The sequence below is a fragment of the Typopeltis vanoorti genome, chromosome 2 (genome assembly GCF_054136105.1).
Source record: "Typopeltis vanoorti isolate ZY-2024b chromosome 2, IOZ_Tvanoo_1.0, whole genome shotgun sequence".
Classification (NCBI taxonomy): Eukaryota; Metazoa; Arthropoda; class Arachnida; order Uropygi; family Thelyphonidae; genus Typopeltis; species Typopeltis vanoorti.
Window position 1 is genome coordinate 142,529,343 of NC_143550.1, and position 13,590 is coordinate 142,542,932.

Sequence of the window (13,590 nt, forward strand, 5' to 3'; positions counted from 1 at the left end):
TTTCCCCCTTGCATCTCTACCATGAAACCTATTACAACATAAATTATTCATGATTTAGTAATAGCCACCAGCAAGGCGGCTGAACAGAAGGTGTCTGTCAAGAATGGATATACGTGAAAAGTTTTAATAATGGCAAACCGTGAGCAGACATATAAATACAAAATTAATAACGGAAAAACTCACATAAAAGATTATTTAATAGTATAATTTTCGCCTGTGTCACAGGCATCTTCAGTACATTTTAAGCTCAAATTAAACAATAACTGACAATTCCAAAATGCAATCATGCAAAATTTCTTTATAGCAAGCTAATGATTTTTTTATTCCTTGCCTTGTGGCTACAATTTGTTGCTCGTTAGAATCTATGTCCTCCAAAATCTGTAAACCTTTCTTTTATGATTGTTCTTACTGTGGATTCCTGTAGATCGAACTTCTTTGCTAGCTCACAAATTTTCATTCCTCCTTGAAAATCCTTAATAATGTTGAGTTTTGTTTCCAAAGTCAATGTTTTACTTTTCTTGCTAGCGGTAGAAGAATTGGAATTGCTTCTTTTGGATGACATTATTATTTTTTATGTGATAAAATTTTTATCAAGAACATAACATTAAACAATCGCAAGGTTTGTAGACTATAAAAATCGTGTATGAATGGAGACCGTGCGCAACACGTCAGTGCTTGTTCACAGCATGTGCGACACTGGCGAATGTGGCTGGCACCTGAAAGATACGACTAGTGGTGAGGCGTGAAGCGAATACGTACATATAAGAAACCGCGTAACTCCGGATTTGCGTAAGTAGGGGTAACGTAAGTCATGGTATGACTGTATTGCAGTTCTTTCTGTAATAGATTGTCTGAAGAACAAAAGGAGTGGGCCTGATGAACCAGTGTTTTAATAGTTCCTGCCTTTTGACTGGGATGGTGATGAGATTCAGCACAGATATAATGGCCTGTATGAGTCTTCTTTCTACAGACTGAGAAATGTAGATTACCATCTGGTTGGCGAAGAATTAGAAGATCTAAAAAGGCTAACTACTTATTTGATTCTACTTCTAGGGTAAACTGGATCCTTGGATAAAGTGCATTTAACTTAGTGAGAAACTGTTGAAGTTCACCAGAAGAGCCATTCCATATAGCAAAAATGTTATCGACATATCTGAACCAATGAGTAGGTCTGGGATAAATGTTGTCAAAGATACATTGTTCAAAATGTTCCATAAAGAAGTTGGAGATAGCAGGGGAAAGACTTGCAGAACATGCCATCATCACTAGACATAGAGTTCATTGGAAAAAGACAAGAGTCCTTCACAAAAGCCGGTTCCTCATGGAATGGCTTTATAAAGAAACATGTGAAACTTTACTTCACTCTCCTAACTTAAAGATCTGATGGTTTACATCTATCCCCTTTATGGGAGATAGTACTTTATAATTCAGCTAATCTTTCCTAACTTTTTATTGTATATATCATTTTTTATTATTTTTTTTATTTTATTTATTTATTTTTTTGTTAGGAAATTTATTGATCTTTTTAGTTATCTTACACTAGCTACTTAGGTGGCGCTTTTTTTAATTGTCAGTTATTGTTTAATTTGAGCTTAAAATGTACTGAAGATGCCTGTGACACACAGGCGAAAATTATACTATTAAATAATCTTTTTACGTGAGTTTTTCCATTATTAATTTTGTATTTATGTGTCTGCTCACGGTTTGCCATTATTAAAACTTATTGCGAGACTTACGGAGAGTGTATTTCCAAACAATCTGCTAGATACGGCAAAGTATTAGTAAAGAAGGCTAAATGCATTAACAGAATAATTTTCCTAAAGCAATGTAAGATGGCTCAGGTTATTCCTACCTGTTGTAAAATAAAAGAAGTTTTTAGGTCTCCAAGAGCTCATCGGATCTATTTAAAAGCTAGTAAGTCTCTTTCGAATTATCAGCTACACAACGCTAAGAAATCTCTAGCCCTCTTAAATAGAGAAATTATGGACATCAAGAACGCTCTAGAATCTGTTTTAACGGCTGAAACTTTTAACACTTTATTGCACATATCTTCGGCTTCTTACCTAAAGGTCTTTAATGATTCTTGTGATAATTTAAAGCGCAAGTTTGAATCATATCCAGTAATGCTGATAGCGATACAGATAAAATAGTTATCAATGTTTCCGGGCGTCCACTAACAGACAGTGAACGTTTTGTTTTATCAAAAGGACATGATTTCGCCGTTGCACCGAATAAGGTGCGATGGATTTTTTTCATAACATAGACAGAGATATTCAATCCTTATCCCAAAAAACAGCCAACAGGTTATGTTTTGAATGTGCGAAAATTCTTTTTAATGCCAAACCTCCACATCCTAATCTTTCTTACTCTGAATTTAAAGCATTGAAATCACTTAAGAATAACAATAATTCAATTATTACGAAAGCTGACAAGGGGAAGGCTGTAGTTATTCAAGATAGGAAGGAATATGAGAGAAAAATGTCTCTATTACTCCGCGACTATTCAACTTATAGGCCTCTTACATCGGATCCTACCGGGAGTCAATTGAAGAAACTTAATTCTCTTATAGATAATGAATCTACATGTAATGAAGATCAAAAGATAAAACTTAAAACCTTCTTCGGTCGTCCACCTAGATTGTATGGTCTTCTGAAAGTTCATAAACCAGGCATTCCGTTGAGGCCAGTTGTAGATTGTATAGGTTGTCCCACTTACAAAATTTCAAAATTTTTATCAAATCTTCTCACTTCTTCAACTAGAAGAACTGATATTTATATAAAAAATACTTTGGATTTCAAAAATAAAATTTCAGATCTTCATTTGGACATTTTGGATATCATGATCAGTTTAGATGTTGTTTCTTTATTTACAAATGTTCCTTTATCTGAAAACATTGAATTACTGCAACAGGAATTTCCTTCAGACATTGTAAAAATATTTGATTTTGTAATACGTTCTGGTTATTTTTCTTTTAAAAATAAGTTGTATCAACAAATTAAAGGAACAGCAATGGGCAATCCTCTTTCTCCTGCTATCTCCAACTTCTTTATGGAACATTTTGAACAACGTATCTTTGACAACATTTCTCCCAGACCTACTCATTGGTTCAGATATGTCGATGACATTTTTGCTATATGGAATGGCTTTTCTGGTGAGCTTCAACAGTTTCTCACTAAGTTAAATGCACTTAATCCAAGGATCCAGTTTACCCTAGAAGTAGAATCAAATAAGCAGTTAGCCATTTTAGATCTTCTAATTCTTTGCCAACCAGATGGTAACCTACATTTCTCAGTCTATAGAAAGAAGACTCATACAGGCCATTATATCCATGCTGAATCTCATCACCATTCCAGTCAAAAGGCAGGAACTATTAAAACACTGGTTCATCAAGCCCACTCCTTTTGTTCTTCAGACAATCTATTACAGAAAGAACTGCAATATATTACTTCTTCCTTTCTATCTAATGGATATAAGAATTCCTTCATCAAAAGAGCTTTGAGTAGTTTTAATATGTCTTCCTCTTCAAATACAGAAGAAATAATGTGCATTCCTATCCCTTATGTACAAGACATTAGTGAACGTATAGCAAAAGTTTTAAAACCACTGAATATTTTTGTTGCCTTTCAACCGTTCAGAAAAATCTCCACTTTTCTCACTTCTCCTAAGGACAAGCTTCCACATCTTAATTATCCAGGTGTTTACCAGATTCCTTGCTCTTGTGGATTATCTTATTTCAGACAAACAGTGTCATTGTTCTTCAAAACAATGACATGTTTTTAAAAACACAAATATGTATACAATATTTTATGATGATAAACTTGGTTAGTGGATAAAAAATAAACTATGCTGATTAATTTATTAGAAACCATTGATGCTACTTTAAATGTTTTATTCTGGGTCATATGCTGTGGTCTCATTCTGACAACAACTTGCATTTGAAGTATATGCAACCTGATCACATAATTTCTGTGGCCCATCATTTCATATGGTCATAATGGAAAATTTTTATTAGTAATAAAAGATGGGTGCCATAAATCAGTGGTCTGCAATAATTAGTTTTAAGTCATTTCATGAAAACAGTGGGAAAATAATCTGTGCTGACTTTATAATGGAATCTTCATATAGCATTGCTCTTGAATCGTTTGTTACTTTCTTTTGGTCTTTTATTCACTTCTTCTGCATCCCTCTCATTCATATTTTCCAGTCTTTTATCCACTTCTTCTGCATCCCTCTCATTCATATTTTCCAGTCTTTTATTCACTTCTTCTGCATCCCTCTCATTCATATTTTCCAGTCTTCTAATTTCATACTTCATACACCTCATCTCCTGATTCATTTTAGTGATATTTGTGAAATAAAGTTAGATAATACACATAAGCTGTTCTAGAAACCAATGTCAGGTGTACTCAAAGATTATTGGTATGTGCAAAATTTGATTAACTAAATATAATATAAAGGCAAAACTAGAAATGGAGAGATAGTGAATTTTGGAGAATAGGAAAGAAAAAAAAGATGACATAGAGTATTGTAAATAATAACAGAGAAATTTTGTCTACTCAGGCAGTTTAAAAATGACAGTATATTATGGCTTTGAGGCTCTTTGATATGAGATTAAAATAAATATAATAGTATTTCTAATTAGGATGTTTTTATAGACCTGAGAATATAGAAGTCAAAGTATGAACAGATTGGGTGGTCAAGTAAAAAGAGGTTGTCACACCTTATTATTAAAATACTTATTATTATTATTAAAACAGTCCTGATTATATTTCAGGCACAAACTTTTTGCTTAAACTTGGATAAAGGATTAAACCAAGTATACAATTTCTTGGTATCTTTAAAATATAGTATAACCAAGCGGTAAAACTTCCAACATATTTCAACAACTCTTATCCTCTCTCTCTCTCTCTCACTCAGGGCCATATAATTTCTTGGTATCTTTAATTTATAGTATAACCAAGTGGAAAAACTTCCAACATCTTTCAACAACTCTTTCATATCATTTCTCTCATTTAGCACCGTATTTATGCACAGGTACACGAGATTCTAGCTGGGACCCCAAAAAATTAGGACCAATTTAAGTACCTCAAACAATGAGGGATGGACCTGAGTGTAAGTAGGACCCTGCTCTCACTGCATATTTCTTCCCTTTAAAATCATTTGTTCCTGCCAAAACAATCAACTCTTTCACTTCTCCCTTTTGCAAACTAACAGCTTCACTAACATCCTTGGTTATTGGGAACACCTAATTGATCAAGTTCCAAAAGAGTGGAAGGAAGGCAAGATTGTCCTGCTTCATAAGGGAGGTGACAAAACTCAAGAATCAAATTATAGTCTTATCTGTGTGTCAGTTGTTGTGGTCAAAATATTGGAGAGGCTGATGAGAACCAGGATCCACAATTGGTATTAACTTTGATGGACAGCATGGATTTTGCTAAAGAGAGGGATCATGTTATAGTAATTTACTTACTTATTACAATAAGGTGACAGCTTCATTGGACAAAGGAGATGGGTACACAGTAGTACACTTGGATTTGACAAAGGCTCTTGATAGATTGTCACATGATAAGTTGATAGTCAAACTAGAGTGGATGGGGTTGGATATTAGATTAGTGAATTGGATCAGAGATTGGCTGTCTGATAGGTATAAGCAAATTGAGTATGGGGGGAGCAATATCCCAGAAGAGGAAAGTCACTAGTGGTGTGCCTCAGGCTGTTTTAGGACCACTGCTGTTTAACCTGTATGTTAATGATAGTGGGGAAGATTTTGGATGAAAATATTCAGTTGTCTGCAGATGATGCAAAGTTGGGATGAACTATGAGGAGTACAGCAGATGTTGTTGCCTTACAAGAAAACTTGAATGGATTGAGTGAATGGGCATGGGAGTGGGGATGCCTGTTCAATGTTGCAACATGTAAGGTTTTATAATTTGGAAAACAAAGAAGAGATGTGGAATTTATGCTTGGTGGGGATATATTATTGGAAGTGGAGGAAATAAGAGATCTTGGGGTGATAGCAGATAAGGATCTAAAATTTAGAGGACATGTTGCCAAAATTGTGAGAACAACACAAAGAATTCTGGGAATGAGGCGGAGGACACTGAACTGTATAAGTAAGGAGATTCTGGTTCCATTGTATAAGGAAGGCATGGGCAACCTTTCCTAGTTCGTGGGCCAAATTATCATTCTGTCTCCAAGTCAAGGGCCGAACCAAATTATTAAATAAAATAAATTAATATTAAATGAATTAAAACAAGTTGCTACTTCATATTTCATTTATTTATAATATAATGCTTTGGTATAAAGCTCTAGATAAATTTTATAATATAATGAACGACATAACAATTTAATGTGAAGATTGGCCTTGTACTTCAACTACGAGACTATCAATATTGACGTTAATATTACTTAAGGATAATCGCATAGAATGTTCGAGGTTTTCGTCCGTTATTCTTGTACGAGTTTTTGATTTATTGTATTTCATCCTCGAAAAAAACTGTTCACACATATGTGCTGCAGAAAAGACAAATGATTTTTCTTGAAAAGGCGCATAAATTTGTATATTTTTCTTCCACCATATAAAATTTATAAAAATTGTCAAAGCAATGTTGTTAAATTGTGATTTTAGCACTAAATCCACCTGAAGCTCAATAAGTTCCATCTGTAAGTTTTCTGGCACATTATTTACATCAGCATCCATCGGACAAGCAAATATAGCGAATGTGGAGTCTTTGTTTTTGAAGTCGGCAAACCTTGTATCAAATTGCTCTATTAGTGCCTTCAGTTCATCTCCATAACAATTATAAGAGATATTTTTATGAGTTGCTAGAGTAGGAAAATGATAACAATTTTTAGCTCTTATCTGACTTTACAACAATCTTAGTTTATTACAAAAAGTTTTGATGTCCATGCAGTTCATGAACCAATTGTCCTTGTTTTTGCAATTTAAGATTCAGTTCGTTTAGGTATCCGGTGACATCTACAAGGAATGCTAAATCACCACCCACTCATCATCTTTTACTTGGTTAATTGTGTTTCATTTTATGTCCATAAAATCTGCAATGTCTTGTCTCAGATCATAAAATCATTTTAACATTTTATCTTTACTCAACCACCTCACTTCACAATAATAAGACACATCTTCATAATCCAAAAATAGGTCTGCCAAATACTCCTTAAATTGGCGGTGATTAAGTGCATGTGACTTAATAAAGTTAATACTGGCTACTACAACTTCCATAACATTTGTGAATTTAATCGATTTTGCACACAGATTTTGTTGGTGGATAATGCAGTGAAAATTTGTTAAATTTTCTGGATGGATCTGTAGTTCTATTGCTCTTTCATGAACTATTCCAATAAATCCCTTCTGTGCACCAACCATTGCAGGGGCTCCATCAGTGCATATGCCAGATCGTGATGAACTCCATTTAAGCCCAAATCTCTTGAAGACTGTGTTGACTGTTTCAAATATATCTTCACCGGTAGTTGTTCCTTTTAATGGCCGAAGCGCTAATAATTCTTCTGCGATGTTGAAATCCACATCAACTCCTCAAATAAATATTGCTAGTTGTGCTGTATCGGAGGCATCAGTGCTGTCATCCAAAGCAATTGAAAATGCTTCCAATCTAGCAATCTTCTCTTTTAAACTTTTTTTGATATCATCAGCCATAATTTCTATCTGTCGGACAACAGTACGTCTCGACAAACGAATATTCTCTAAGTCTTTTTTCTTTTCAGGACATATTATACTTGCAACATCCAGCAGACATTCTTTGATAAATTCTCCTTCATCAAGGAGAATTTATCAAAGAATGCAGATCACCCAAAAATTGATGAACACAAGCTGTCCATCAATTTTTGGGTGATCTGCATGTCTTGAAGTAAAGTGTCTCTTCAAGTTGTATTCTTTGTTGACAGATACAGATTCGCTGCACAGCAAACATACGGGCAAACCTTTATTCAGAATAAAATAATAATCTTCTGTCCAGTTGTCTTGAAATTGACAATTCTCTGCATCTACTTTTCTTTTTTTTGCAATAACCCCTGACATTGTCCCAAATTTATAAGCAATATTCAGAACTGTCAAACAAAACTGTCTTCTACACCGCAGGCACTGAACAGAACACAACATCAATGCAGGCCCCGAACAGAACATAACATCAATGCAGGCACTGAACAAAGCACAACACTAACGCAAGTACCAAACTGACAAATTGTAACACGTTCACACACATCGCTAGTCAAAGTGAGAAAGAGACCTTGGTTGGAGAAAACATAGTGTGTTTTGCGCAAGTCATATGACATCAGCTTAATGTGAGTTTGTAGAACACTTCATGTTTTCTCCCACCATGAATCAGACAAACTTTGCTGAAATAGATTAGGGCCGGATCAAGCCTGCGGGTTGCCCATATGTGGTATAAGGCCTTGATTAGACTCCACCTTGCTCCACCTTTGCAACGAGTTGCCCTGGTGTTGTACCACCTTACCCCAGTCCTGAAGATACTTCAGGTGCAAACTTTGTTTGCTCACACTTGGATAAAGGATTAAACTAAATTTATGATAAGGCTCTTGAGCCAGCCAGATATCATAGTGGTTTTTATTGCTTGCTTTTGTACTTCATTTTGTGTGATGCTATAGTTATTTAGTTCTATTCCTAAATATTTTATGTTATTAACTTGTTCAATTAACCAACTGCTCAGAGAAACAAACCTCAAAGTTTGAAAGTTTATAACATTCATTATGAAAAAAACTTATGGCAACTACACAAGGTTTGAATAATAACTTTATATCGATAGCAAAGTTATTATTCAAACAGTGTAGTGGCTTTCATACATAATTTCATAATGAAAGAAAGTTAACTTCTTACAAATACATGGCAGCATGAATATCCCATGTAAATTTTACATGCTTCTTTGGCCTTCCAACATGTTAAAAAAAAAACACATAAAGAAATAAAAAGGAAAAAAAAAAAGAATTGCAATTTGAAGATGTCAAACATAAAATCTGAAACATCCAGTTAACAGGATATCCATATTTTCCACTTTTACAGAAAATTTGCTGTTATTTTCTTGTTTAACACCATCATTTTTTTAAAAAATTTTTAACATTAATTGTTAAAGAATACTTATTGTACATGATTAGGACTATATACAGAAAGAAAATTTTTTTAATCACGATTAAACACACCTTCTATAATGCTGCAGTCATAACCACCAAACCCAGGATTGCATAAGCAGTCATATTTTTCACAAATTCCTCTTCCATTGCAGTCATTAGGGCAGTTAAGAGCTGCAAGGATATTTTCTTGTGCAATGTCACTACTTGAGCCAATTCGATGAAGTTCACCTCTCTTTTGAAGAAATTCTTGCTCACAGTTTGTTTCCAAAATAGGTAGAGAATGCAATGCCCATGAAGTATTGTCCATCAAAGTCACATCTGAAAATAAAAATCCCACAGAAATTTTACTTGTAATGTTACAAATATTTCAAAAGTTAAATATATATGTACATGAAACCAAATGGTAATTTTCCTTTTAAAATTTCATGCTAAGTAAAGAAAAGTGCAAACATTATATAATGAATGACTTACCCAATACACAAATATCCACAGACTGGGAGAGAATTTCAGGATGAAGGTACTCTGCACATTTTTTAGCAACTGTCGAATTCAATAATGCATTTTCACACAGACTTCTAACATCTTTTTCTTTCAGTCCACTGGGAGTTGGCCACACAACAGGTATAGAGTTATGATCTGAAGTAATTAGATCACCAGAAAATATATATCTTGGCTCCTCTTCTGGCAGGAACAAATTTCCAGGGATATCACCACGTGGAGTCCTTTTATATCGATTTAAGATTTCACTACTGAGTAGATGATAACTGTTAGGCATAATATGCTGCTCATAATCTTGCTTTAATTCTGATGCAACATTTAAAAGGCCAGTAGTATTGTCATTTAACACAATATCTTCACTACCATATGTAATTATTAAGGGATTTGAAAATGCTCCAGATATCTGAGATTTACTTTTGTGACTTTTATTTAGTAATTCTTTGGTAATATCAACTGAGTTGAGAAGACTGAAATTATTTATGTTTTGATATATACCACAATTTGAATCACAATTCTGATTTGGTGACTTACAGTGAGATAAACTATGATCAGGTGATATGGATCCAAATTTGTTTTCATTTATTTTTACTTGGGCAGGATAAGAATTAATGAAATTCCTCTCATGGCAATTACAGAAATGCAACTTGTGGGATGTGTTTAACTTGACAGGCACATTATCGAAAAGGCTTTCTCCAAGATTAAGTCTATAAATTAAAAATATAAGATAATATGAATAATTATATGTGAAAGAAAAATTTCTTGCTGCAATTTTCTAAGAAAATTTTTCATTTAATGAACTTATTATCTACATAATTATCATTATCAAATTAATTATAATTTTGTATATACACATCAACATTTCTGAATTCCTCAAGTCTATGTAGAAAATTATAACATTATTATAAGTGGATGAAATAAACTTAAGATTTGAATTCCATGCTTTTATTGAATCAATGTACAATTTCGAATTGTAACTCAGAGTGCATTTTGTAACATGAGTAATTCTAAAAAGAAACAGAAAGACAAACCAGTTGTGAAAAATCTGATATCCAGTCAAAGTGCTAATGTACCAAAAGCTGAAACTATTTGTATACAATAAATTATATATATATATATAAATATATAATATTCATTCAAGCTTGATTCGCTTCCTCAGCCTTAATTAAAAGGCTGGTTATATTCCACTAATTTGAGGTCTACCAAGGGCCTATGAGTTGTAGAAATACCTTCTGAATAAGAATGCTGTGCCAAAGAAAGCATCCTTTTGCAGCTGCCCAGTTTTTAATCCTCTTAACTCGAGTGCTTCTAGATGTTTTTTCAGTGTTTTGGGAATTGTGCCTAAAGCACCTATTATTATGGAAACAACTTTCGTTTTCTTTTGCCAAATTTGTACAACTTTGACTTGCAACTCACGATACTTTGCAATTTGTTCAGTTTCTTTTTCGTCAATTCGGCTATCACCCGGTACTGACCTTTTGATAAACTGAACACACTTGTTTTCACTTTTTTCAATCACTTTATATCAGGTGTATTACACTCCAAGATTTTGTCAGTCTGGATTTTGAAATCCCAGAGTATTTTAGCTTTTTCATTCTCAATCACGTTTTGGTCAACTTTATGCTTCCAATGGTCTTTAGATATTTGAAACCCATACTTTTTACATCAATGCCAGTTAATAATCTTAGCTACATTATCGTGCCTTTTAGGGTACTCAATTTGTGCGATTTTGCTGCACCCACTCATAATGTGGTCCACTGTTCCTTCCTTCCTTCCCTCTCTTTGCACAATCTGCATTTACTGTTTTCTTGAATTTTTTGTATTTTTGCCTTTATAATGTTGGTTTTAATGGCCTGTTCTTGTGCTGCAAAAATTACAGACTGTTTCTTTCTTCAGTGCTCTATTTCTCAACCATTGCCAGGTTAAGTTGCTGTCAGTGCTGTCCTCTATGCCGTGAAGGTATTTTCCATGCAATGCCTTATTTTTCCATCTTTAGTTCTCACTTTTACTTGGTCGGTCTTGTACTGCAATTTTGTCTCCATCGGTTTAAATAAACCTTCTTTCCTTACCTCAGTTAGAAATTTTTCTGTTGTTTGCTGCAGATAATCATTCAGATTTTGTTTTTCTTCTTCAACAACTTGCTTTACTTGTAATAATCCTCTGCTTCCTTTTTTGCGTGATAGGAAGAGCCTATTAACGCCACTGTGAAGATTGAGGACATGGTGCATTGTCATTAATTTTTGGATTTTCAGTCTAAATTCTCCACCTCTAGCTGGGTTCATTCAACAATGCCTGCTGCAAATCTCAGAACAGGTATGGTCCAGGTGTTAATTGCTTTTATCAAATTTCCAGCATTAAGTAGTGATTTAAGAAGTTTTCTTAATCGCCTTATGTATTCTGCTCTAGTTTTTTCTTTGATCTTATTGAGCAGAATTTCTGATGCTTCTAAAATTCCCAAATATCTGTAGCCATGAGCCAAAATCCATTGATATATCTTGACTGAATATGTGCACAGTATTAAGCAATGATCCAAGTTCATTCTCTGATTTGGCATATAGCATCATCCATATATAAAAGGTGAGGTATCTTTGCACTTTTTTGTGCAGTTTGATAACCGTGAGCAGTTTTATTTAAAATTCTAGTTAAGGGGGATCACTGACAAGATAAGCAATAAAGAGGATAATGAGTCTCCTTGAAAGAAACCCCTTTTTATGTTTATCTCCCAAATTTCTTCTCTATTCAAAACAACGTTTTGTTTTCCAATTTTTCATGCTGGTTTGCAAAAATTTTGTACGTTTTTGCTAATACCAAATAGTTCTTGCATTTTAAAATCCAACTATGAGGCACTGAATCAAACGATTTTTTGCAATCTATCCAAGCCATATGAAGGCTGGTTTTTCTATGTTTGCAATTTTTCAGAATCATTTTGTTAATTAGCAATTAGTCTTTTGTGTCTCTAAATTTTTGCTGCTACCTTTTTTTTGTACAATTGGAAAAAGAGAATTTGCTTTAAGATAGCTGCATATTTTGTCACTAGTATGCCTGTGAGTAGCTTAAAAATTGTTGGCAGGCAGGTTATTGGTTGGAAGTTTTCTGGCTTTGGATCTTTTTCTTTATTCTTTATGATCAAAAACATTTTGCCTGCTGTGAGTCACTTTTCTTTTTTTATCCTTTTAGCTTGCTTTTGAACCATTTCAGTTGGTCCATTTTTTGTTCTTGAGATTCATTCATAATTTGTTCAATCCACTTTGCCTTATTATTGTGCCTCTTAGGGTTGTCCCATAGGTTTTGCCAATTAAGTGTTTTCTTTGTCTGCAATATTTATATTTTCTTTAAGATTATCATTCCTGCAGCAATCAATTTTCTTGTAAAATTGGTGCTGATTCATGTGAAACATTGAATTTTGCTTGTACTATTCAATGGATGCACTGTATCTTCTTATTTTAGCTGCAACTGCAACTATTTTTTGCTTCAGATCCTCTAATACTTCATCAATAGGTCATGTTCCAATATTATACCTCTTTATAAGGTTATTTTGGATTTTCATGTTTTTCAGCTTCTTTTCCTTAAGGTTTTTCAAATTGCTCACGTCTGTTCTGAGTTCACCAACTGCAAAAATTTATTCTCCAGTTGGTGCTTCCACTTTGGTTCCTGAGCCTTACTGTAGGTTCAATGATCTTATAGCCTAATTCAGATATTTCTACGTAGGCTATTGAGTATATAAGTTGATTTGTTTGTCCAATAGTTCCACTAGGAATAGCCTTTGCAGCTTTATTGGCTTCTTGTAGAAGTTCCTTCAGTTTTTGTTGAGGTAGTTGCCTCAATAATGGAAGCCTAACTCGTTCCAGGTTATTGTTCATTTTTTGTTAAATATGGTTAATGTTATTGCTCGATAATTTTTGTGGAGAGTTCTTGTTTCTTCCCTGATAGATTCCTTTCAATTATTTGAATATTTTCAACATTTTCAGCATTCTG

The 13,590-nt window shown here is 33.8% G+C and overlaps 1 protein-coding gene across 1 annotated transcript in view; it reads right to left on the bottom strand.

The window, feature by feature from the left end:
* LOC150109481 (von Willebrand factor D and EGF domain-containing protein-like) overlaps window positions 1-13,590 on the bottom strand; it is a 419,421-nt gene that overhangs the window by 239,814 nt on the left and 166,017 nt on the right. The window contains exons 12-13 of the mRNA XM_090402470.1: window positions 9,592-10,322; window positions 9,190-9,438 (exon numbers count right to left, since the gene is read on the bottom strand). Of these exons, the coding sequence (XP_090258596.1) occupies window positions 9,190-9,438; window positions 9,592-10,322 (980 nt within the window). The remainder of the gene's footprint in view (window positions 1-9,189; window positions 9,439-9,591; window positions 10,323-13,590) is intronic.